Source organism: Oncorhynchus clarkii, chromosome 19 (assembly GCF_045791955.1).
Source record: "Oncorhynchus clarkii lewisi isolate Uvic-CL-2024 chromosome 19, UVic_Ocla_1.0, whole genome shotgun sequence".
Lineage (NCBI taxonomy): Eukaryota > Metazoa > Chordata > Actinopteri > Salmoniformes > Salmonidae > Oncorhynchus > Oncorhynchus clarkii.
In genome coordinates, this window is record NC_092165.1 from 41,874,160 (window position 1) to 41,899,881 (window position 25,722).

Below are 25,722 nucleotides of genomic sequence, written 5' to 3' on the forward strand. Positions count from 1 at the left end.
GCTATTTTCAGGTCTCTCCTGAGAAGTTCAAGTCCGGGCTCTGGCTGGGCCACTCAAAGACACAGAAACTTGTCCCGAAGCCACTCCTGCGTTGTCTTGGCTGTGTGCTTCGGGTCGTTGTTCTGTTGGAAGGTGAAACTTCACCCCACTCTGAGGTCCTGAGCACTCTGGAGCAGGTTTTCATCAAGGATCTCTCTGTACTTTGCTCCGTTCATCCTTCCCTCGATCCTGACTAGTCTCCCAGTCCCTGCTGCTGAAAAACAGCCCCACAGCAGGATGGTGCCAGAGTTCCATTTAGGTTTCATCAGACCAGAGAATCTTGTTTCTCATAGTCTGAGAGTCCTTTTAGGTGCCTTTTGGCAAACTCCAAGCGGGCTGTCAGGTGCATTTTTACTGAGGAGTGGCGTCCGTCTGGCCACTCTACCATTAAAGGCCTGATTGGTGGAGTGCTGCAGAGATGGTTGTTCTTCTGGAAGGTTTTCCTAACTCTAAAGCTCTGTCAGAGTGACCATCGGGTTCTTAGTCACCTCCCTGACCAAGGCTCTTCTCCGCCGATTCTCAGTTTGGCTTGGCGGCCAGCTCGAGGAAGAGTCTTGGTGGTTCCAAACTTCTTCCATTTATGAATGATGGAGGTCACTGTGTTCTTGGGGACCTTCAATGCTGCAGACATTTTTTGGTACCCTTCACAGATCTGTGCCTCGACACAATCCTGTCTTGGAGCTTTACAGACGATTCCTTTGACCTCATGGGTTGATTTTTGCTCTGACATGCACTGTCAACCGTGGGACCTTTTTATATAGACTGGTGTGTGTGCCTTTCCAAATCATGTCCAATCAATTGAATTTACCACAGTTGGACTCCAATTAAGGGTGATCAATGGAAATAGGATGCCCCTGACTTCAAATTAGAGTCTCATAGCAAAGGGTCTGAATACTTATGTAAATAAGGTATTTCTGTTTTTTATTTGTAGTAAATGTGCCAAAATTTCTCAACCTGTTTTCACTGTGTGTGTATGTGTGTGTATTTATTTAGATTAAGGTTGTAATTTAACAAAATGAGGAAAACGTCAAGGGGTCTGAATACTTTCCGAATGCTCTGTATAGCCATGTTTTTATTCATTATTCACTATCACCATGTTTTTATTCATTATTCATTATCACCATGTTTTGATTCATTATTCACTATTACCATGTTTTTATTCATTATTCACTATCACCATGTTTTTATTCATTATTCACTATCACCATGTTTTTATTCATTATTCACTATCACCATGTTTTTATTCATTATTCACTATCACCATGTTTTTATTCATTATTCACTATCACCATGTTTTTTTATTAATCTTTAATTCTGCATTGTTGGAAAAAGACCTGTAAATAAGTGTGACGCCAAATTCTTTTGATTTGAAGCTCTACGGACAATTCGTTCGACCTCATGGCTTGGTTTTTGCTCTGACATGCGCTGTCAACTGTTGGACCTTTATATAGTCAGGTGTGTGCCTTTCCAAATCATGTTCAATCAATTGAATTTACCACAGGTGGACTCCAAACAGGATGCACCTGAGCTCTATTTCGAGTCTCATAGCAAAGGGTCTGAATACTTATGTATTTTCGTTTTTTATCATTATGGGATATTGTGTGATATTGTGTGATTGATGATATTGATGATATTGTGTAATAGATTGATGAGGAACATTTTAGAATGAGGCTGTAAAAGTAACAAAATGTGAAACGGGGTGGTGTACCTAATAAACTATCCAGTGAGGGTATAGTGCTAAGAATGTGACAGTAGGGTGACTCCTCTAGCGTGTCTCAAACCCAGGCCACCAGCACCAATGACAAAAGGCCTAACCACTCTCCCAATAAGGGGTGTCACTGGGGCATATGCTTATTGGGCCAGTATTTAGTATTTATTAGGATTCCCAATTAACTTCTGCCGAGGCAGCAACTACTCTTCCTGGGGTCCAAGCAGGAAACAACACAACAAATAAAATACATAATATACGTAAATATACATAGCACTACATTTACATTACTTTACAATTTAGCCATTCAGCAGACGCTCCCATCCAGAGCGACCTACAGAGTGGATTCATCTTAAGATAGCCAAGCTGAGACAACCATATATCACAGTCGTATCCCAAGCACGTATCACATACAAAATGAATAACAATGTCTGTCTCTCCACAGTCCCAGAGTAAGGTGTTCTTTTTATCAGATTTTTGACTCTGTTTTTATTGCTAGCTTGAGTTACATGAGGTGGCAAATAGTTCCATTTATATAGCTCTATTTAATACTGTGTGTTTCCCAGCCTCTATTCTGGACCTGGGGACTGTGAAGAGACATCTTTTTGCATGTCTTGTGTGAAACAGACCGTTGGGTACCTTCTACACATCACACAAAAAACAATAGTGATGCAGTCAATCAATCCTCAATTTTGAGGCAGGAGAGATTGACATGAATTTCATTGACATTCGCCCTCCATGTAACTGCATTCGCCCTCCATGTAAGTGCAATATGTGCTGCTCTGTTTTGGACCAATTGCAATTTGTCTGTTTTTTGTTTGTTTGTTGTTGCGGCACCTGACCACACAACTGGACAGTAGTCCAGGTGCAACAAAACTAGGGCCTGTAGGACATGTCTGGTTAACTGAGATATCAAGAAAGCAGAGCAACGCCTTATCATGGATGGTTACCCATTCTAAAACTGACTGGAACTCTATGTTAAGGGTGTCAGTTATTTATTTTACTGTTGCAGCCAACGTTTATACTGTTGAGTTGTCAGCGTACATGCACATACAGGATTTATTCAAGGTCAATTTAAGGTCATTATTAAACACAGAAACATTAATGGTCCAAGCTGGCTGCCCTGCGGTACACCACACTAAACCGAATTTGCATTAGAGAGGCTTCCATTAAATAAAAACCTGACTTCTATTGGCATAGCCGCAGGAAGTAGGGGTGCTGAGTTGCTGCTGAACCCCTCTACATTTTTTTATTATTGTTTTCTCACAAAGGTAATGGGTTTACTTGTCCTGTATTAGCGGACCAATATGGTCTTCTGTAGCACAGACAAAAACAATATATATTTTTTAAGATCGCTGTACCGTGAACCAAGAGGTTGTGAGTTCAAATTACAAGTGAAGACATGTTGTATAACAATTACTGTATACATGAACATGCACAATGTAATCATGTGTGTCAAATATGTAAGTTAAAAAGTGCAATAACCTGCCCAGGGACTGCGGTTGAAAATTAGCCGGCTGGCTAAAACCGGCACTTTTACTGAAACGTTGATTAATGTGCACGGTTCCTGTAAAAATAAAATTAACTCAAACTCAAAACACTAAAAGCACTGCACTGAGGTATGTGGGGCGACGTACAATTGGCTTGGCCTGGCCTAACCTTCTGGGTTTGGCTGGTTTGGAAATCCTTGTCTCATCTTAACATTGTGTTAAGCAGTGCGGCTTGGTTGGGCTTGGTTGGGTTGTGTTTCGGAGGACGGATGGCGGATGGCTTTCGACCTTCGTCTCTCCCTAGCCCGTACAGGAGTTGTAGCGATGAGACAAGATAGTAATTACTAACAAAAAAGCCAAATTATTAAAAAAAAAACTTGTATTTTTATTTTTTTAATGCCACCATTTTTGGGGGGGCCACAAATGTTCCCATGAAACATGTCTAAAATATTCATAGATTTTGAGAACATGACAAACATACATGTTCTGTGTATGTTTTATTTGACATTTTAAACAGTTTGGATCCTGGATGCTGATTGGATGAGCAGCGTGCTTTATTGGCCTGCTATCGCGTCGGTCCGAACCACGCCATTTACCTGTGACTGCATTCATGATGCAACACTGCCTTTTGTGCCGTATTGCTTAGTTAAGGGAATGGTCTCTTGGAAACATTCCTATGAGCACAAGAATTAATGACCTAATATGCAGTGGTGTAAAAATACTTTAAAGTACGACTTAATTCATTTTTTTGTGGTATCTGTACTTAACTTTACTATTTATATTTATGGAAACTTTTACTTCACTACATTCCTAAAGAAAATAATGTACCTTTTACTCCATACATTTTCCCTGACACCCAAAAGTACTACATTTTGACAGGAAAATGGTCCAATTCACACACTTATCCAGAGAACATCCCTGGTCATCCCTATTACCTCTGATCTGGCGGACTCACTAAACACAAATGCTTTGTTTTTAAATTATGTCAGAGTGTTGGAGTGTGGTTATCCGTACATTTGTGCTGTCTGGTTTGCTTAATATAAGGAATTTGAAATTATTTTGACTTATACTTTAGATACTTAAGTACATTTTAGCAATTCAATTTACTTTTGATACTTAAGTATATTTAAAACCAAATACTTTTATACTTTTACTCAAGTAGTATTTTACTGGGTGACTCACTGTTACTTGAGTCATTTTCTATTAAGGTGTCTTTACTTTTACTCAAGTATGACAATTGAGTACTTTTTACATCACTGCTAATGTCTTAAGGGACTGTTCTCTAAAATTGTGGGAACATTTGTTAGCTGGGCTGTCATTTCTAAAAAGAACTGTAAACAAAATTACTTTTTCCCACTTTGCAGAATCACATAATCATGCATGAGAATATATATATTTTTAATATCAACTGTCACTCTTAACTGAATTCATCAGGAAACATATTCTACATTTTTCATTTGTGATTCTCTCCTGTCTTTCCCCCCAGTCCACTGCTTTTAATGAGCCCCTCTGTTTGGTTGGTTCTGCACTGTATGCTGGAGGGCAGGAGACAGAGAAGGGCCACAGAAGATCTGAATAAGTATTCATTTCCACCAAACTCCCAGGGCAGTATAGACCGTACAGTATGTAGGGAGAGTGCAGCAGCCCCATGCAGTCAGATGATGCTGTAGCATGTACTGTAGTAATGGGGTTGGATACTGTAGCACCTCACTGCTAATTGTGCTGTTATGGTGGTAAACTGATTTGGCTGGTGACCAGAGTCCCTCTCAGGGGGGTGGGGAGTTACAGGGAGGGGGGGACCATCTGCCTGCGGAGTGGAGACTGGAGACTAGCTCCGAGATGCACTGTGTACATTTCACACAGCTGGGGAGGGAGAAATGAGACTGCTGCTGAAGCACACAGGGTGGCCGCCAGTGCGTATGAGTCCAATAAGAAGAAATCGAAAGCCCTGGTGTCTGCAGTACCATAGTGGGAAGACAAGTAACTCAAGCAGATTATACTTGTTTAATATCACTATTTGCTTGCTTACTCAATAAGACCATGTATTGACAGTTCAGGTTTCACAATTTTTCTCTACAGAGATGATTGCAGACATTTTTCACCACAAATTCTCACGATTTAGCAGTTAGCGTGCCAATGATGAACACAGTTGCGTTTCTGATGCGTTGTTGCTGTGTGTTCTCTTGTCCCTGCAGTTGACCAACCTGAACCTGACTAACAGGGTGCTGAGCAGAGGGGCCATCACCCTGACCCCAGCAGTGCGGCATGGTCATGGGACTGGAGCTGTGACCCAGCGGCCTGTCAGGGCTGTCCACTCTGACACAGGGCCCATCCACAGCACTACTGGGTGAGTCAAACACACACACCCCAACAGACACCTTCCTAAAGAGTTGCACGATGCTCACATGCAACAACGTAATGCATTTATACTGACCCACGTGCAGGAAATTCCCTTGACCATCACTTATGTCCATTGGTTCATTGCGCTACTCTGTTCATGTACTGATAACGACTGTTTATGAGATGGAGTCAAGGGTCTGTTTGGAATGAGATGATTAGTTATATACAGTACCACTGATACTACATTGGTTGTACAATGAGAAATTATGTAGGATTAAATGCAGTCTTGAATCAAGAAAGGCGGGGTGACTGTCTGCAATACCCCTTGATTGTCACCAGTATACCATCCATTTGTCCATTTGTCATGCACTACACCTCAGTTCCCTAATAAGACCTCTCGTGTTGCTTTGGGCAAAATATTACCATTGTGCTTCACTAGTGGTATTTTCACTCCCCAAAGGCTGTGGAGAGGGAATGGTGCGTTGCAATCTCAACGAGGTTCACTGCCAAAGTAAACAGCAATTCCTCTCCTCAGAGAGACTGGAGTCTGAGATGCTGGGCAGTTGTATACAGCCATTCAGAGCAGCAGGTTGAGTGTGGCGCTAGGGCAGTGGAGGCCTCATTAAGAATAATCAGAACTGTTTTTACAGACCTCCTCCGTGGTCTAGTCTGTACTGCATCCACTATACTACATAGTCACTATTTTTATGTCGTTCTGATGGTCAAAGGTAACTTGTATTACCAACTTTTGTAGCATTGGAAATGGTGTGCTCTCTTTTTTCTAGCAGTTTAAGCCCTTATAGTGATGGATGTTGCAACCCCTCTGGGAGTTGGAACATCTCTGATCAGTGGCTTGAACAGTCATTTTGATTAAATGCATCACTGCCATGAATATAATGCACAGGTCTGGCACTTTCTTTTCTTAACCCCACGTGCCACCTGTTTTTACAGAGGCGGCTTGGATCCCATTCGTCATTTTGGAGAGGACTCTCCAAGTGTGTATATTGAGTGTGCATTTGAAAGGTCTATCCTTAATGCAGATGCCTTTCTCTTGGTCTCCCTTCTAAAGCTTGCCGGTGAGAGGTTCACACGAGCTGTGCTCAACCTCATGAGAGGCTTTTAGTGGGACTATGCTAGGAGCCTTCACATCGGGGAAAATTAATGGGGAAAATTAACATTTTGAGGATTTTCTGTATAAGCGACATTGGACAATTTTTATAGGTGCTTTAGTTTGTGGTAGCCTATTTGGTCACAGTCAATAAATACTCAAGCCAGGTTTAATGGTCTCTGAAGAATCTTTAAATTGAAGACTGAGTTTTTGGAAAAGTATTTTCAACTTCTGGGCTTAATGGGGTATTTCAATGTAGGCCTTTGACTAACAAAATGCTTATTTTGAAGCGTTTTAATTGTGCTTTGTGAGGCTAGCTGTGGAGTTAGCTGATAATTGCCTGGAGTGTGTGAAGCATGCTGGCAGCCTAATACATTGCATTGGATAAGTGGGGGCAGAGTCAACAGTAAGTCTGCCACATAGCCAGTCTGCTCCAACCCTCTTCTCTGCAACCATGCTTTCTCCCTCACATGGGCCAATGCAGACTGCAGAGAGGGAGAGGGGAAGAGAGAAGTGAGCACATGGACACTGTGAATATGTGTGCCAGACTGCGTCACGTGAGTTAAGGGGGGGTTCAACCTCTGCTGGATGCTGCTTCTGGAAGAGGTGGCCGAGCAAGGTTTAAGCATACATGGTTGCTCTCTCTATTTTTACAGTGATATGTGAGTGACAATGTCTCAGACAGTTTGGCCCTGATCTCCCGTTCTCTGTTTTTCCAGTCCAGCCCTTCCTTATGTATGGAACTGTGTGGGAATTCCTGGAATGTCTGGCCTTTTCCTTTTTAAAATGTTTTTATTTCCACAAATGGAGGAAGATGCATTCTATTAAATGTATCATCTCAAAGAGTAGTTGTATGGAGGGAGACAGACGTTAACTTTTACATTTCACATTTTAAATGTAGCCTAATTGTTATGACCTTGATGGATTATCCTCCTTTCTATTGTAAGTCCAAAACAGAAGATGGCGCCGTACTGTATGGCAGCCATTTTGCAAGCTCCAACCCAACTTTTCTATTTTGTAATCTTTTAGCGTTTTATTTTTAATTTCCACAAAATCTATCCGCTATAATTATAACAGACAAACTTTTGAACATCAGATCTGCAGTTACTTGCCTCAATTCTGGCTTCAACTTCGACTCATCTGCCCTGGGCTCTTTCTGTAACTGACCCAATTTTCGGGGTAACCAAGAGGAAATGCCGGCGTTGGAGACAATCTCGCCTGGACTCCCCAATTCTTAAGGCGAGGGGAAAACCAGCCACCTCTTCCCTTCATTCTATTGGCCATTGCCATCCTATAATTAAATGGTTGACCTCTGTTCGTGGATTTGCTACCAATGGGACTCTCGTAACTGCAATATTCACTGCTTTTCTGAAACATGGCTTTAGACAAGATACTACCCATGGCTATCCAATTCGATTCTCCATTCACAGAGCAGACGGAACAGTAGAGTCAGGGAAATTGAAGGCGGAGGGTTTTGCCTCTTCATCAAAAACAAATGGTGTGTTGACTCGAGCACAGTGGAAGTCTCGACCCATTGTTCACCCGTCTTGGAATACCTGATGGTCAAATGCTGACCCTTCTACATCCTGGGGGAGTTTTCAGCTGTTATTACTGTTGTATACATTAAACTCAGGATAAGAAAAATAACAAGTTTGCACTTTTAATTCCACATCATTGAGACACATTTTTTAAAATTGTACTTTTATTTAACTAGGCAAGTCAGTTAACAACAAATTCTTAATTACAATGACGGCCTAGGAACAGTGGGTTAACTGACTTGTTCAGGGGCAGAACGACAGAGTTTTACTTTGTCAGCTCGGGGATTCGATCTAGCAACCTTTCGGTTACTGGCCCAATGTTCTAACCACTAGACTACCTGCCACAACATGATATCAAACTTCCATCAACACGTCTCCTTCGACATAAAGTCCCAGACCACTGTTACTTTACCCACAAGCAAGCATACAAGGCCCTCCCTCATCCCCATTCGGCAAATCAGATCATGACTCTGTACTCCTTCTTCCGTTTTACAAGTGGAAGCTCAAACAGGAAGTGACTCTTCCCGGTTGAGAAATGGTCATCAGAATCAGAGAATATGCTACAGGACTGCTTTGCTAGTGCTAATTGAAATATGTTCAAACACTCCACCAATAACATCAAGTTAACCACCTCTGTCACTGGCTTCTAGGAAATACATCTTCGCAGATGTTGTCCCCACAGTTTTCTTTATTTTATTTCACCTTTATTTAGCCAGGTAGGCAAGTTGAGAACAAGTTCTCATTTACAACTGCGACCTGGCCAAGAATAAAGCAAAGCAGTTCAACACATATAACAACAAAGTTACACATGGAATAAACAAAACATACAGTCAATAATACAGTTGAAGAAAATCTATATACAGTGTGTGCAAATGAGGTAAGAAAAGGGAGGTAAGGCAATAAATAGGTCATGGTGGCGAAGTAATTACAATATACCAATTAGACACGAGTGATTGATGTGCAGAAGATGAATGTGCAAGTAGAGATACAGGGGTGCAAAGGAGCAAGATAAATAAATACAGTATGGTGATGAGGTAGTTGGATGGGCTTTTTACAGAGGGGCTATGTACAGGTGTAGTGATCTGTGAGCTGCTCAGACAGCTGGTGCTTAAAGCTAGTGAGGGGGTAAGAGTCTCCAGCTTCGGTGATCTTTGCAATTCATTCCAGTCATTGGCAGCAGAGAACTGGAAGGAAAGGCGGCCAAAGGAGGAATTGGCTTTGGGGGTGACTAGAGAGATATAACTGCTGGAGCGCCTGCTACGGGTGGGTGCTGCTATGGTGACCAGTGAGCTGAGAAGGCGCGGCATTACCTATCAGAGACTTGTAGATGACCTGAAGCCAGTGGGTTTGGTGACGAGTATGAAGCGAGGTCCAGCCAACGAGAGTGTACAGGTCACAGTGGTGGGTAGTATATGGGGCTTTGGTGACAAAACGGATGGCACTGTGATAGACTGCATCCAATTTGTTGAGTAGAGTGTTGGGGGCTATTTTGTAAATGGCATCGTCGAGGTTCGGTATGGTCAATTTTACGAGGGTATGTTTGGCAGCATGAGTGAAGGATGCTTAACCACAGTGAAGGTTAACACAGAGGTTTGCGCTAAACTAAAGGACAGGGCTGCTGTACACACAGCTATCAAATACAACCCTGAGGTTACCGCTGAGGACAAGAACAAGAAGTCCCACTACGACCTCCGCACATTCATCAAACGAGCAAAAGGACAATATAGGAATAAGAAGGAATCATATTACCAGCTCTGCCGCCCCTGCCGCATGTGGCAGGATCTACAGTCCATCACAGATTACAAAGGAAGACCAAGTCATGATATGCCTAACGTTTCCTCTACCAGACGAACTCGATGCATTTAATACATGCTTGAACAACACTGTGTCGTGCGTGAGGGCCCTCACTGACCCAGTGAACTAGGTGATCTCGCTCTCTGAAGCCGAAGTGACTAAGGTCTTTAATCAGATCAACACTCGCTAGGCCGCTGGGCCGGACGGTATTCCAGGGCGCGTTCTCAGAGCATGCGCAGAACAGCATATTCACGATCATTTTCAACTTCTCCTTGTCCCAGTTTGTAATCCCTACATGTTGGGTTGACCACCATCATTCCTGTTCCCAAGAACTCGAAGGCTTCATGCCACAATGACTACCGTCCTGTAGCACTCACATCTGTGATCATAAAGTGCTTTGAAAGGTTTCCTATGGCACACATCAACTCCATCCTAGACCCACTCCAATTTGCATACCGCCCCACAGATCCATAGACGACGCAATCTGAATTGCATTCCACACTGCCCTCACCCACCTAGATACGAGGGATGCCTATGTGAGAATGCTGTTCGTTGACTACAGCTCAGCTTTCACACCCACATCGACTGGGCTGCAGTGGAGCGGGTCGAGAGCTTCAAGGTCCTCAGTGTCCAAATCACTAAAGACTAAAGACACACATGTGGACAGTTGTTAACAAGTTCCAAAGTTGCGCCTATTCCCCCTCGGGAGGTTAAATGTTTGGCATAGGCCCTCAAATCCTCAAAGTTCTACAGCTGCACCTTTGTGAGCATCTTGACTGGCTGCAACACTGCTTGGTATGGCAACCGCACCGCCCTTGATCGCATGGCGCTACAGAGGGTGATGCGGACAGCCCAGTCCATCACTGGGGCCGAACTTCCTGCCTTCCAGGACCTCTATATCAGGTGGTGCAAAAGGATGGCCCGGAAAATTGTTAGACTCCAGCCACCCAAGCCATAGACTCTTCTCTCTGCTTCCCCACAGCAAGCGGTACTTGTGCATCAAGTCTGACACCAACAGGCTCCTGAACAGCTTATATTCCCAAGACTGCTAATAGCTAACCAAATAGCTACACAGACTGAGTTGACCCTTGTATTTTATTTATGCACACTCACTTGTGCATGCGACATTTCAACTTTAAGTACTTTTATCTTATCTACAGTACTTTCTCCTTTTTGATCCCAGTTCATGTAAGGACTATTATTCTACTATTTAACTGGAAATCCTCTGAGGTAAACTCATAAAATACTGTTCTTGAGTGCACTAAAGTATGTTGCCACTTAGGAGCTCTGCTGTTAATACTTCATAACAGAGATTTTGATGAGATCCTTCACCTCGTCACAGGACAGCTCAGGTAAAAAGGATCCCTTTGTCAGAAGGTTCTCCTGTTAAGAACGTGCCATCCATCACTTTCTCTCTGTTACTTTCCGCACCAACACAAACCCCAATTTTTTTTCCACCCCATTACCCGCAACCGTAAATTTGGCGTAGGGATCTTAGAAAGCGGTGTAACATCGTTGATGAGATATTAGGATAAATTATCTTGATTTTGACTTTGAGTGCTGTTTCTTTCATGTAGGATTTCCTGAGCCCCCTACAACTGGGGCCGGTGGTCTGTGCCAAACATACTGAAACCGTTAAGCACGCTGGCTCTTTAAGCAGCAACCACAGGGGTGAAGCATGATGGGTTTCAAAGAGTAGCTTGGCCCTTTGATGTGCCGACATGCTGCCAGGATCTGCCAGGTACGCTGCCTCAGCACTCTGAAACACACAGAGAGAGAGAAGCTGCTTCCCCACTCCTCTCACTCCAGTCTGCTGTCAACCTGGAGCAGGGGGCTGCTGGCTACACTCACTTTCATAAACACCATTATACTATTACTATATATACACCTCACAACTCTGTTGTCAGGAGTAACGCTTGACTTCCCGATACTTTGTTTTTTGAATTGTCCCAAACCGCATCATTGATGTGAAATTGTTTGATTTCTCATAGGCATTAATTTGACCTTCTAAAAGTCTCTAACATTGTTTTATTTTTCTAACTAGGCAAGTCAGTTTGAAGAACAAATTCTTATTTACAATGACGGCCAAACCCAGGCAACACTGGGCCAATTGTGCGCCACCCTATGGCCGAATGTGATTCAGCCTGGATTTGAACCAGGTACTGCAGTGAAGTCTCTTGCACTGAGATGCAGTGTCTTAGACCACTGCGCCATTCGGGAGCCCAAAACATCAGGGTGCATAACCAATGGGTGCATGGTGTTTTATCATTAGCTCTCTTTTGCTAGTTTAGGACAAGCCTATAAAAGAAGGCCAGATTGCTTAGTCTCTGTATTTTACTAATTTTACCCGATCCTGGATCGAACAATTGGCTCAGGTAAGAATTCATTTCCAGTAAGTTTTTGGGTAACAATAGCTGTGGTTTGAAATTGTGATTGAGCACCACAATTGTGTATTTAGGGTTGTAATACGTCATGGTTGGCACATTCTACTCCCCTCAGTGAGGAGAACACTAATGTCTCTCTCTACCTTGGCACCCAACTCTCTCTCCACTGTTACCTCCATCTCTGTCTTCATATCCAAATCACATCAAATCAAATGTATTTATATAGCCCTTCGTACATCAGCTGATATCTCAAAGTGCTGTACAGAAAACCAGCCTAAAACCCCAAACAGCAAGCAATGCAGGTGTAGAAGCACGGTAGCTAGGAAAAACTCCCTAGAAAGGCCCAAACCTAGGAAGAAACTTAGAGAGGAACCAGGCTATGAGTGGTCCTCTTCTGGCTGTGCCGGGTGGAGATTTTAACAGAACATGGCCAAGATGTTCAAATGTTCATAAATGACCAGCATGGTCAAATAATAATAATCACAGGCAGAACAGTTGAAACTGGAGCAGCAGCACGGCCAGGTGGACTGGGGACAGCAAGGAGTCATCATGTCAGGTAGTCCTGAGGCATGGTCCTAGGGCTCAGGTCCTCCGAGAGAGAGAAAGAAAGAAAGAGAGAATTAGAGAGCATACTTAAATTCACACAGGACACCGGATAGGTCAGGAGAAGTACTCCAGATATAACAAACTGACCCTTGCCCCCCGACACATAAACTACTGCAGCATAAATACTTGAGGCTGAGACAGGAGGGGTCAGGAGACACTGTGGCCCCATCCGATGACACCCCCGGACAGGGCCAAACAGGAAGGATATAACCCCACCCACTTTGCCAAAGCACAGCCCCCACACCATTAGAGGGATATCTTCAACCACCAACTTACCATCCTGAGACAAGGCAGAGTATAGCCCAAAAAGATCTCCACCACGGCACAACCCAAGGGGGGATGACTCAGTGACTCACCCACTCAAGTGACGCACCCCTCCTAGGGACGGCATGAAAGATCCCTAGTAAGCCAGTGACTCAGCCCCTGTAATAGGGTTAGAGGCAGAGAATCCGAGTGGAAAGGGGGGAACCGGCCAGGCAGAGACAGCAAGGCCGGTTCGTTGTTCCAGAACCTTTCCGTTCTCCTTCACACTCCTGGGCCAGACTACACTCAATCATATGACCCACTGAAGAGATGAGTCTTCAGTAAAGACTTAAAGGTTGAGACCGAGTTTGCGTCTCTCACATGGGTAGGCAGACCATTCCATAAAAATTGAGGTCTATAGGAGAAAGCCCTGCCTCCAGCTGTTTGCTTAGAAATTCTAGGGACAATTTGGAGGTCTGTGCCTTGTGACCGTAGCGTACGTGTAGGTATGTACGGCAGGACCAAATCAGAGAGATGGGTAGGAGCAAGCCCATGTAATGCTTTGTAGGTTAACAGTAAAACCTTGAAATCAGCCCTTGCCTTGACAGGAAGCCAGTGTAGGGAGGCTAGCACTGGAGTAATATGATCAAATTTTTTGGTTCTAGTCAGGATTCTAGCAGCCGTATTTAGCACTAACTGAAGTTTATTTAGTGCTTTATCCGGGTAGCCGGAAAGTAGAGCATTGCAGTAGTCTAACCTATAAGTGACAAAAGCATGGATTAATTTTTCTAAATAATTTCTGGACAGAAAGTTTCTGATTTTTGCAATGTTACGTAGATGGAAAAAAGCTGTCCTTGAAACAGTCTTGATATGTTTTTCAAAAGAGAGATCAGGGTCCAGAGTAACGCCGAGGTCCTTCACAGTTTTATTTGAGACGACTGTACAACCATTAAGATTAATTGTCAGATTCAACAGAAGATCTCTTTGTTTCTTGGGACCTAGGACAAGCATCTCTGTTTTGTCCGAGTTTAAAAGTAGAAAGTTTGCAGCCATCCACTTCCTTATGTCTGAAACACATGCTTCTAGCGAGGGCAATTTTGGGGCTTCACCATGTTTCATTGAAATGTACAGCTGTGTGTCATCCACATAGCAGTGAAAGTTAACATTATGTTTTCGAATGACATCCCCACGAGGTAAAATATATAGTGAAAACAATAGTGGTCCTAAATGGAACCTTGAGGAACACCGAAAGGTACATATGATTTGTCAGAGGACAAACCATTCACAGAGACAAACTGATATCTTTCCGACAGATAAGATCTAAACCAGGCCAGAACTTGTCCGTGTAAACCAATTTGGGTTTCCAATCTCTCCAAAAGAATGTGGTGATCGATGGTATCAAAAGCAGCACTAAGGTCTAGGAGCACGAGGACAGATGCAGAGCCTCGGTCTGATGCCATTAAAAGGTCATTTACCACCTTCACAAGTGCAGTCTCAGTGCTATGATGGGGTCTAAAACCAGACTGAAGCATTTCGTATACATTGTTTGTCTTCGGGAAGGCAGTGAGTTGCTGCGCAACAGCCTTTTCTAAAACTTTTGAGAGGAATGGAAGATTCGATATAGGCCGATAGTTTTTTATATTTTCTGGGTCAAGGTTTGGCTTTTTCAAGAGCGGCTTTATTACTGCCACTTTTAGTGAGTTTGGTACACGTCCGGTGGATAGAGAGCCGTTTATTATGTTCAACATAGGAAGGCCAAGCACAGGAAGCAGCTCTTTCAGTAGTTTAGTTGGATTAGGGTCCAATATGCAGCTTGGAGGTTTAGATGCCATGATTATTTTCATCATTGTGTCAAGAGATATAGTACTAAAACACTTGAGTGTCTCTCTTGATCCTAGGTCCTGGCAGAGTTGTGCAGACTCAGGACAACTGAGCTTTGAAGGAATACGCAGATTTAAAGAGGAGTTCGCAATTTGCTTTCTAATAATCATGATCTTTTCCTCAAAGAAGTTCATGAATTTATTACTGCTGAAGTGAAAGCCATCCTCTCTTGGGGAATGCTGCTTCTTAGTTAGCTTTGCGACAGTATCAAAAAGGAATTTGGGATTGTTCTTATTTTCCTCAATTAAGTTGGAAAAATAGGATGATCGAGCAGCAGTAAGGGCTCTTCGATACTGCACGGTACTGTCTTTCCAAGCTAGTCGGAAGACTTCCAGTTTGGTGTGGTGCCATTTCCGTTCCAATTTTCTGGAAAATAACCACGGGGCCACCATTTCTGATTCTGCAGTACTCAAGAACCGCTCAGACCCTGGTCACCGCAACACACATACTGGTATTTTTGGTTTTGTTCAATATTTTGTCAGACTGTTGTTTTACTTGGTCGGATGTTGTCGCAGCATTTAATTCCAGTACATTTTGTGACTGTCCATTTGCAGAGCCTATTTGGCTCCCCAGAAAACTCAGGGAAACTTAAAAATGAATGGGGCAAAAATGGTTTGATATCTTCCTCCTTTCAATAAAAAGCTTCTTTTTTTTCACCTCAATTGGACCCAGATGTAGTGCTGGTAGTAAGGTATCCCCTTAGGTAGGGAAGAGAGAAATTCCAACCTGGGATAAGGGGACCATGTTAATGAGTTGACATCGACACCCTAGTAACATCCCTTCCCCCCTCAACAGGCAGTATGGACTAAAACCCTCTCCCCCCCATTTCAGTCACACACATGAGAGATGGACTTATGCACTGCACTCACACTGGCACTTTGAACCCATCCACCAGCTCTCTGCTTCTCAACATTGTAGGCTCCAGTACTCTGTGTTTCATAGTTATCATATCAATGCCCCTCTAGATGGAGGACAAGGGGGAGAAAATACAGTACCAAAGTTTGGACACACCTACCCAGGGTTTTTTCTTTATGTTTTACTATGTTCTACATTGTAGAATAATAGTGAAGACATCAAAACTATGAAATAAGTATGGAATCATGTTTAACACTTTTTTGGTTACTACAAGTATTTTACCTATTTGGAAAAAGACAAAGTCCATATGGCAAGAACAGCTCAAATAAGCAAAGAGAAATTACCGTCCGTCATTACTTTAAGACATGAAGGTTAGTCAATCCGGAAAATTTCAAGAACTTTGAAAGTTTCTTCAAGTGCAGTCACAAAACCATCAAGCTCTTTGATGAAACTGGCTCTCATGAGGACCGCCACAGGAATGGAAGACCCAGAGTTACCTCTGCTGCAGAGGATAAGTTCATTAGAGTTAACTGCACCTCAGAAATTGCAGCCCAAATAAATGCTTCACAGAGTTCAAGTAACAGACACATCTCAACAGCAACTGTTCAGAGGAGACTGTGTGAATCAGGCCTTCATGGTCAAATTGCTGCAAAGAAACCACTACTAAAGGAACACGAGCAATGGACATTTTGTCCAGAATTGAGATTTTTCGTTCCAACCGCCGTGTTTTTGTGAGACATCGAGTAGGTGAGGCATGTGTGGTTCCCACCGTGAAGCATGGAGGTGTGATGGTGTGGGGGTGCTTTGCTGGTGACACTGTAGGTGATTTATTTCGAATTCAAGGCACACTTAACCAGCATGGCTACCACAGCATTCTGCAGCGATACGCCATCCCATCTGGTTTGCGCTTAGTGGGACCATCATTTGTTTTTTCAACAGGACAATGAGCCAACACCCTCCAGGCTATGTAAGGGCTATTTGACCAAGGAGGATAGTGATGGAGTGCTGCATCAGATGACCTGGCCTCCACAAATACCCAACCTCAACACAGTTGATCGTTTGGGATGAGTTAGACTGCGGAGTGAAGGAAAAGCAGACAACAAGTGCTATGCATAGACTCCTTCAAGACTGTTAGAAAGACTGTTATAAAAGCATTCCAGGTGAAGTTGGTTGAGAGAATACCAAAAGGGTGCAAAGCTGTCATCAACGGTGGCTAAAAATCTTAAATATATTTAGATTGGTTTAACACTTTTTTTTTGGTTACTACATGATTCCATATGTGTTATTTCATAGTTTTGATGTCTTCACTATTATTCTACCATGTAGAAAATAGTAAAAATAAAGAAAAACCCTTGAATGAGTAGGTGTGTCCAACATTTTGACTGGTGCTGGAAATACCCCTGAACCCCTGAGCCTGATGTCCACATTGACCAGCTAGGCCAGGACTTGGAGGTATGGTGGGCTGAAGCAGCATGATGTCATTTCATAACGGCCTTTTTCCCACATTCGGCGCTGAGTTAGATTGATGCTGCACATGTGCTTTGCTCACACTGCTGTGTTATTGTAAGTCATATCAGCATATTACAGTACAGTGAGTTCAGCAGGGTTCACACTGACACCCACATGCTGCAGGCAGGCAGAGCAGGCTCCAGGCTGCTACAACTGCACACATGTACTGTACCAGTGATGGGAAACTCAGATGTGCCAGTTTTTTTCCCCCTTTCCTATTTGTTATTTATTGTGCTGGAATTGAATGGCCAGGAACTGAGGCCCCTGATGTGGGACTCAGAGGATTTGTGATTTGGCCTCCCATGTAGCTCAAGTGGAGAGATATTGGTAAAGACTAACTGAAGCATACTGTACTTGGAATAGTTTTGGGGAAAAATGTTTAAATACAAAAAAATGGAGGCGAAACCATCCATCAGGGTTTTGTTTTGTCTTGTGGTCATTTGGACTCTGTTGTCTTAAAGGGTTCACAGACAGACCTTTGTTAGCAGAAGAGGGTGAAAAAAGTTTCAATGGCTCTGGGTCACACCAGTTGTTTTTGCAATATACATGCCATTACGTGAAATGAGCGGGCGGATAGCGCGTTCACATGACTTTCAGATCCCTTGTGTCTTTGTTTGGCTACGCCGGACGGGAATATTTTTCATGTAGCCTGTGTGAGCGACACTGGATTATTTTCCCGCAGCGTGCATTGTTATTCAAGATTAATTGAATTCTAATTTTAGACCTTATCTCAGTTCTGTTCTAAAAATGTCCTGGTGAATTGTGTTATTTCAAGCCCTGATAATATTTTATTTAACTTTTACTGTATACAAATGTTATTACAATGTTATCTATGTTTCTTATATATAAAAAAAACATAAGCCTGTCATGAACTAGCACTTAACTATTCCCCCCCCCTATTAGCTCTGACTTTGCTGATAGCTAATTTATTGAGGGAAAATGTACTTACTATGACTATGTGGTTGTCCCACCTAGCTATCTTAAGATGAATGCACTAATTGTAAGTCACACTGGATAACAGTGTCTGCTAAATGACTTAAATGTATGGGAGGAATTTCCACTAGCTCTTCATCCTCAGGAGTTCTATTTCTTTATCTTTCATTCTTTCCATTTTTTCTTTCAGCACCCTGCTCTTTAGAACAGTGCTTTTTGGCTGAAGGGGTGCCTTCCTTTTCAGACTCTGCAGTGAACTTGTGCTGGAGGGGCGAGCCCTGACGCCCCCCCATTGCTTTAGATGGGGCCAAAAAGGCTGAAAGGCTTAGTCCTAGTGAAAGATAATCCAGTTACAAATGTGTGGAGCCGTTCAAAGGTTGGCTTTCCAGGTTGTGGCTTTGTGATGTGGATGGAACGCGATGCGCTGAGAGCCCTGAGGCGGGAGAGGTTTCAATGTTTTCTAAGTGCCCCATGTTTGCCACGGGTCGGCTCTCTGCTTTGCCTCTTTGATTGGTCAGTTTTGACAGGAGGGCATCTGGGTGCCGCACGCTGTCTTGTCCCCTTTACTTGTTGTTCAGTCTTACTACTCAACATGTGGAGGGAAATAAGCCATGAGCTAACACTACATTTCAGTCTTGGTTGCATAGTCAAGTGACTGATGATGAGATGGTAGGCCTAAATACTTACATGGCTCCCCACTGCTGTTATTTCTGTTCCACTGCTGTCTGAGCCTAACCTTTTGCATCAGTAAAAGCTAGATGCTCAGTTCTTAATTTATCAAGCATACAGTACACATTAACTTTGGAACTATTTTGATCTAATTTATTTTGCTCCCATAGCCCCAGGGCGCCGAGAGATGAGGAGGGTCTTTGGGATGGGGAGACCCAGAGTGCCTACAACCTGGTGAGAGGCGTCAGCCCCCAGCAGCGCTACCAGCCCATCCCAGGCAGCTACCAGCTCCAGTTCGCCATCCAGCAGCTGCAGCAGCAGAAGTTACAGTCCCGCCAACTGCTTGACCAGAGTCGCACCCGCCACCAGGTCAGTGAGCTGCAGTCCACAATACCACAGACCGAACGGTAGGGTAAATGTGGCTGTGGAGTTTAGAGAAAAATATCACTGCTATGTAGTTCTGGTTGCCTTGGAACTATTCAGCCCAACGAAATGAGAACCATGCCTTCCTATAAACCACAGGCTGAATGTGGAGAACCTCATGTTCAGGTAGACCCAGACTAGAAACCCTGCAAGACTGTATATACAGTGTGGTGAGAGTGTATTAGAAACGCTCCTTCTCTCACTGGGCTGAAAGTTGCACACAATCCAATCCTTGGAACCAGTGTTCAGCTTTGTGTCAAAACCATTTTACAGACTTTTTGTGATTTTCTCTGATTGGGGTTCAGAGAAACACTAGAAGTTGCAATTCTCCCTTTCCATCCCTTGATCTTTCCCTCTTACTCAAATAAAGCATAGATGTAAACACTTAGTAGGGTATTTGAGTGCTATTGAATTATAAATCAGGAAAACCCTCATCTCTTTTTGTCTGGGCAATATCAACTGCTTGTTTTTGTTAAGCAATGGGGATACTCTCCAAAAGCTCCCCCATCACCCGTAGAGGAAAGCCTTGATGTTTGTGCTTGCAAAGTTATTCTGGGAATTTCTCCTCCAACCGCCGAACAAAATGGTGTCCAGTGGGAACATCCTCACAGGGAGCTCGTTTCTTGAAAGCAAACATGAATTCTCACACCAAGCGAACTCTTTGTTCTACTGAGTCTGTGCTTATATTGGAAGGTAAGTAATCAAGGCTGGCTGCCCACAAGGGCTCCGGCATGGCAATGCCACTGATTCTACACTGAATAAGAAGCCTAATCCCATCATTCACAGCTCATATCAGATTCTACATTCATTTTGTTCCCATTACAATGCTGAAACTGATTTCTGAGGCATAACTTTTCTAAACCGTTATAGTTACAAAACCTTTTAGTCTTGCTTGACTAGTCGTGACATATGCGATTTCTGTCATTGCTGAATGAGATTAAACTGAATGCCTTGGGTTACTTGACACTATATATCATTTTGAAACTGGAAAAAAAAACCCACATTGGTTCTTGGTTTGCTTTGAAAGGAGATCTGGACAGGAAATCTGTGTTTATTCTTCTTGCAGCATTTGTTGTAGAGCCGTTCTATGAATGGAGGCTGGGGAGAGACTAGAGGTATATTTTCTGGGTGATTTAAATATTGACTGGCTTTCATCAAGCTGCCCACTCTAGAAAAAGCTTCAAACTGTAACCAGTGCCTGCAACCTGGTTCAGGTTATCAGTCAACCTACCAGCGTAGTTGCAAACAGCACAGGGATGAAATCATCAACATGTATTGATCACATCTTTTCTAATGCTGCAGACATGTGCTTGAAAGCAGTATCCAGACCCATCGGATGTAGTGATCACAATATAGTAGCCATATCTAGGAAAACCAAAGTTCCAAAGGCTGGGCCTAATATAGTGTATAAGAGGTCATACAATACGTTTTGTAGTGATTCTATGTTGTTGATGTAAAGAATATTGCACTTGACACATTTATGAAATTGCTCATTCCAGTTATTAATAAGCATGCACCCATTTAAGAAAATGACTGTAAAAATGGTTAAATTCCAGTCGCTTGATGAGTAATTGAAAAATGGTATGGTTGAGGGATGAGGCAAAAGCAATGGCAAATAAATGACACACACCACGAAAAATGTATTTGTGTGGAGGTGCTGACTAACAGCGAATAAACTATTAAAATAGAGTTACCCAATAAATTACTGGGAGTTTATATATGGAGTGTGTGACTCTCTTTATTTTGATAGTATAAAGAATGATAGTAAAAAGCTTTGGTGCACCTTAAATTACATTTTGAGAAAAAGGACAAACTCTGCTCCATCATTCATTGAATCAGATGGCTCATTCATCACAAAACCAACTGATATTGCCAACTACTTTAATATTTTTTTATTGGCAAGATTAGCAAATTTAGGCATGACATGCCAGCAACAAACGCTGACACTACACATCCAAGTATATCTGACCAAATTATGAAAGAAAGGCATTGTAATTTTGAATTCCGTAATGTGAGTGTGGAAGAGGTGAAATAATTGTCTATCAACAATGACAAGCCACCGGGGTCTGACAACTCGAATGGAAAATTACTGAGGATAATAGCGGACGATATTGACAGTCCTATTTGCCATATTTCAAATTTAAGCCTACTAGACAGTGTGTGCCCCCATGCTTGGAGTGAAGCAAAAGTCATTCCGCTACCTAAGAATAGTAAAGCCCCCTTGGTCGGCTATTTGAGCCAGTAAATCAGCCTGTTACTAACCCTTTTAGTAAACTTTTGGAAAAAATATTTTTGACCAGATGCAATGCTATTTAACAGTAAACAAATTGACATCAGAATTTCAGCACGCTTATAGGGAAGGACATTCAAAAAATGATTGAGGGCTGTTTTGGGGGCTGTTTTGTTAGACTTCAGTGCAGCTTTTGACATTATCGATCACAGTCTGCTGCTGGAAAAACTTGTGTTATGGCTTTACACCCCCTGCTATATTGTGGATAAAGAGTTACCTGTCTGACAGAACACAGAGGGTGTTCTTTAATGGAAATCTCTCCAACACAATCCAGGTAGAATCAGGAATTCCCCAGGACAGGTGTCTAGGCCCCTTACTTTTAAAAATCTTTACTAACGACATGCTACTGGCTTTAAGTGTCTATGTATGCGAATGACTCAACACTATACATGTCAGCTACTACAGCGACTGAAGTGACTGCAACACTTAACAAAGAGCTGTAATTAATTTCAGAGTGGGTGGCAAGGAATAAGTTGGTCCTAAATATTTCTAAAACTAAAAGCATTGTATTTGGGACAAATCATGCACTAAACCATTAACCTCAACTAAATCTTCCAATAAATAATATGTAAATTGAGCAAGTTGAGGTGACTAAACTGCTTGGAGTAACCCTGGATTGTAAACTGTCATGGTCAAAACATATTGATACAACAGTATCTAAGATGGGGAGAAGTCTGTCCATAATAAAGCACTGATCTACCTCAACAGCACTATCAACAAGGCTGTGAAGCAACACAATCATAGGCACAGACAGATGCAAGCACACACACTCGTTAACATACACACTATACACACGTACACATGAATTTTGTACTGTAGATATGTGGTAGTGGTGGAGTAAGGCCAAGAGGGCACACAGTGTGTTGTGAATGTATTGTCATTTTTTTTAAATTGTATGAACTGTCTTAACTTTGCTGGACCCCAGGAAGAGTAGCTGCTGCCTTGGCAGGAACTAATGGGGATCCATAATAAATACAATTACACCTTTCGGGGTGGGATGATGGGAGGCGCAGTTTTTTTTTTTTTTTTTTTTTCTTTGAGTAATGCAGTTGCTCTCATCATCATTTTTACGTCTAGGTTGAGTGTAATTAATGCAATTGAGGGGATGTTTTTCTTGGCCCGGACTGGCTGGGTTACGCAAGACTCTCTTTGAAAGTGATCCCCCCCAGCTCCTGTTCACTCCCCTCCCATCGCCAGCTCGCTGATTGAGCACAGTTCACTAGTTCACCAAGCCACAACCACTCTCAGCCAGCCACTCACAGCATCCATCCATCCACGATTACCAGGTAGGGTTGTGCAGGGACCATCTCTCCCCCTGATTGCGAAATTGCAGGAAATGGTTTGCAGCATTAGTTGGTGTGTGTGTAATCATATGCCATAAAGGGCACAGCATTAAGAAAGCCAACCTGTTGTTCTCCCCTTAACAAACAGCCCTTTTACTGAGCTCATGGGAGGGCTGACTGTGCGCCTTGAGTCACCACCCAATCAGGGAACCGTCCCTTAAATATCCTCTCCTTCTGCTCTGTCCCTCAGTCTCTCTCGCCAGCTTGACTTGAATGGGAGTCTATACTAACAGACGCCCTGCAATTCTGTAGTGTTTCCATGTGTTCCATGGCTTTAAGACTCATTCACTTTGGCTCAGAGTAGAATTGCACAGTAAACCCTACTTCCAAGACTGTGTCCTTCCATTGGTCAGGAATTAGTCAATGCCTTGACCCTACTCTGTAATGACACGTGAAAAACCATTGCAGGTTTTGGTCTTATTGAAATAAGCGCTCTCCACATTCCGGCACTCACCTCCCCTGCCTTGCGGCAGAATTTATTGAAGTATTTGGCTTAACTGAATATAAAACTGTATCCAGGGGAGCATAGGTGTGTGTGTGTGAGAAAGAGAGAGTGCTGTTCCGGTGCTCTACTCTGTTCCAGTTACTGGGTGCAGACTGCGCGGCTCCTCCACAGGCTTGGCCTGGGGCCACCTGGCAGCCAAATAAAGGTGCCCTCCCTGGCCCTGCTCAACTGCTCCACAACCACAGACCCTCCAACCTGGAAATTCAGTTTCTCATTTATCAACACAGAAATTACACCAAAATATTCTCTGTCATGCTGCCGGCCCTTTGAAATCATGCGCTGGGAAGCTGGAAAACCATTAGCTTGTTAGATAGATAGATAGATATATAAAGTGGCAGAGAAAATAGCATAGACATGAGATCTGGAGAGAATGTCTGTGAAGCATTCCCCAGCAACACAGGCAACCGGTAAACGGTAGTTCTTAAATATTATGTCAGGATGAACATGTTGTTTACCAGGTTTCTAGAAGCCATTAAAGAGATCTTGTCTTAACAAGTATGAAATGTGAAGAATTTGTGTTGCACTGCGTCCAACCTCAAAATATGTAGAGTATGTTTTGATAAAGGATAGCACTTTTTTCAAAGCTAATTGATGTAGTTGTCTTTTAGATCGATGATGTTTGACCTTAGATCACCTAGAAGGCAGAACTTTTTTTTGCTGAAATCAAAGTCTGATCTTTTTTATGGTTGTACTGAGCACATTTACAATTTGATAGCCTTTCCCATCCCTGATTTAGGTAGGGGATTAGGTACATGATGCCCTATTGTATAAATCCTCTTATGTGTAATGTCATAACTAACTTGATTGTGAATCTGAAGCTAAATGTGTGGTTTTTGCTCCTTAGGCCATGTTGGCTGCTAAGGCCATGATGCCACCCTATCCTGTGACGGCTCCTTGGCCCCAGGCTCCCACCGGCCCATCCTCCTCCAGTCTACCAGTGACCCACCCAGGCCGCCAGAACCACAGCCATGCCTGCGCAGGCCCAGGACACATCCTCAACCCCAAACCACCCAGCAGTGCCAGGGAGGGCCTGGTCAGAAAGACAGCCACCCAGCGCCTCAGCAAGTAAGACCTGGGGCTAGAGCTGCCTCTGGGATGCTGCTGTTCATTAGTCTCTTACTAGAAAGTTCATTATTACCACTGTAATGTGGAAACGTTGATTGGACCATGACATGAATATGCAGTATATGTGATGGCAAGCTAGTGGGTCTAGAGGACTATGGCTGTGCTGGAGGGGTGAACCAGGGTCCAGCAGCAGCAGAGAGTTCAAACGGAACTGAGAGTTAGACTAGCCTACATGAAGCGTGGAGCGAACAGTACCAGTCCCTTGGCTTCAGGCTGTATCTGCCTGTTCCGTAAACAACCTCATCACAGGTCTGATTTCTGCATGCTCAGTAAACACAATGCGGTTCAACTGCAGGGCCCTATTTATGAGCGCTGTTTAAACCCTGTTTTGTTTGGAGATTAACAGAAGAAGAGAGGAGGAAAAATGGAGAAAGAAAGAAAAGTTGGGGAGAGCGCAAACGGGGCGAAGCCTGAAACTGCCATCACTTTCCCACGCTGCAGTATGACTTTATTACCCAACATCTGGCTAAATTACACAGCAATGGCAAAACTCAGTGATATGGTTGCTTGTTTGTTTAAAGCACATGGCTTCGATGGAGGGCTCCTCTCTCCCAGTGTGAGGCGCAGTGGTCCCAGCTCTGTCATTCTCCTCTCCTCAACCTCCACCCCCTCTAGCCATGATGTGTTCTTCTCTAGTATTACATCAGAGAGATTTATATGGACCGGGCCATTTTGAATTTGACTTTTTTGCTAAGTAGGGATATTTATAGAACTGTATGGTAAAGCCATTGCTCTACCCGTCTGCTCCTACTGTATCTCTGTCTGTGTGTGTGCATGTCACTTGTCTTTCTGTCTGTATCAGAGGGTCCGTGTTGGTGCCTTTCATCAGGGGTACAAGGATTTGGATAATGACACAAAGCCTTAGTTGCCGCCTCAGCAGATAGCAGCTTTGATGTGGCGGCTGAGGCCAGCCAGGGAGCAGGAGAAGCCAGAGGGATG

General features: G+C 43.2%; 1 protein-coding gene across 2 annotated transcripts in view; it reads left to right on the forward strand.

Annotated features, from left to right (window-relative positions):
- Positions 1–25,722, forward strand: part of LOC139375218 (tubulin tyrosine ligase-like family, member 5) — a 91,079-nt gene that overhangs the window by 49,669 nt on the left and 15,688 nt on the right. For both annotated transcript variants that reach the window (XM_071116809.1, XM_071116810.1), the window contains 3 exons: positions 5,433–5,584; positions 19,268–19,466; positions 24,503–24,723. In XM_071116809.1, the coding sequence (XP_070972910.1) occupies positions 5,433–5,584; positions 19,268–19,466; positions 24,503–24,723 (572 nt within the window). The remainder of the gene's footprint in view (positions 1–5,432; positions 5,585–19,267; positions 19,467–24,502; positions 24,724–25,722) is intronic.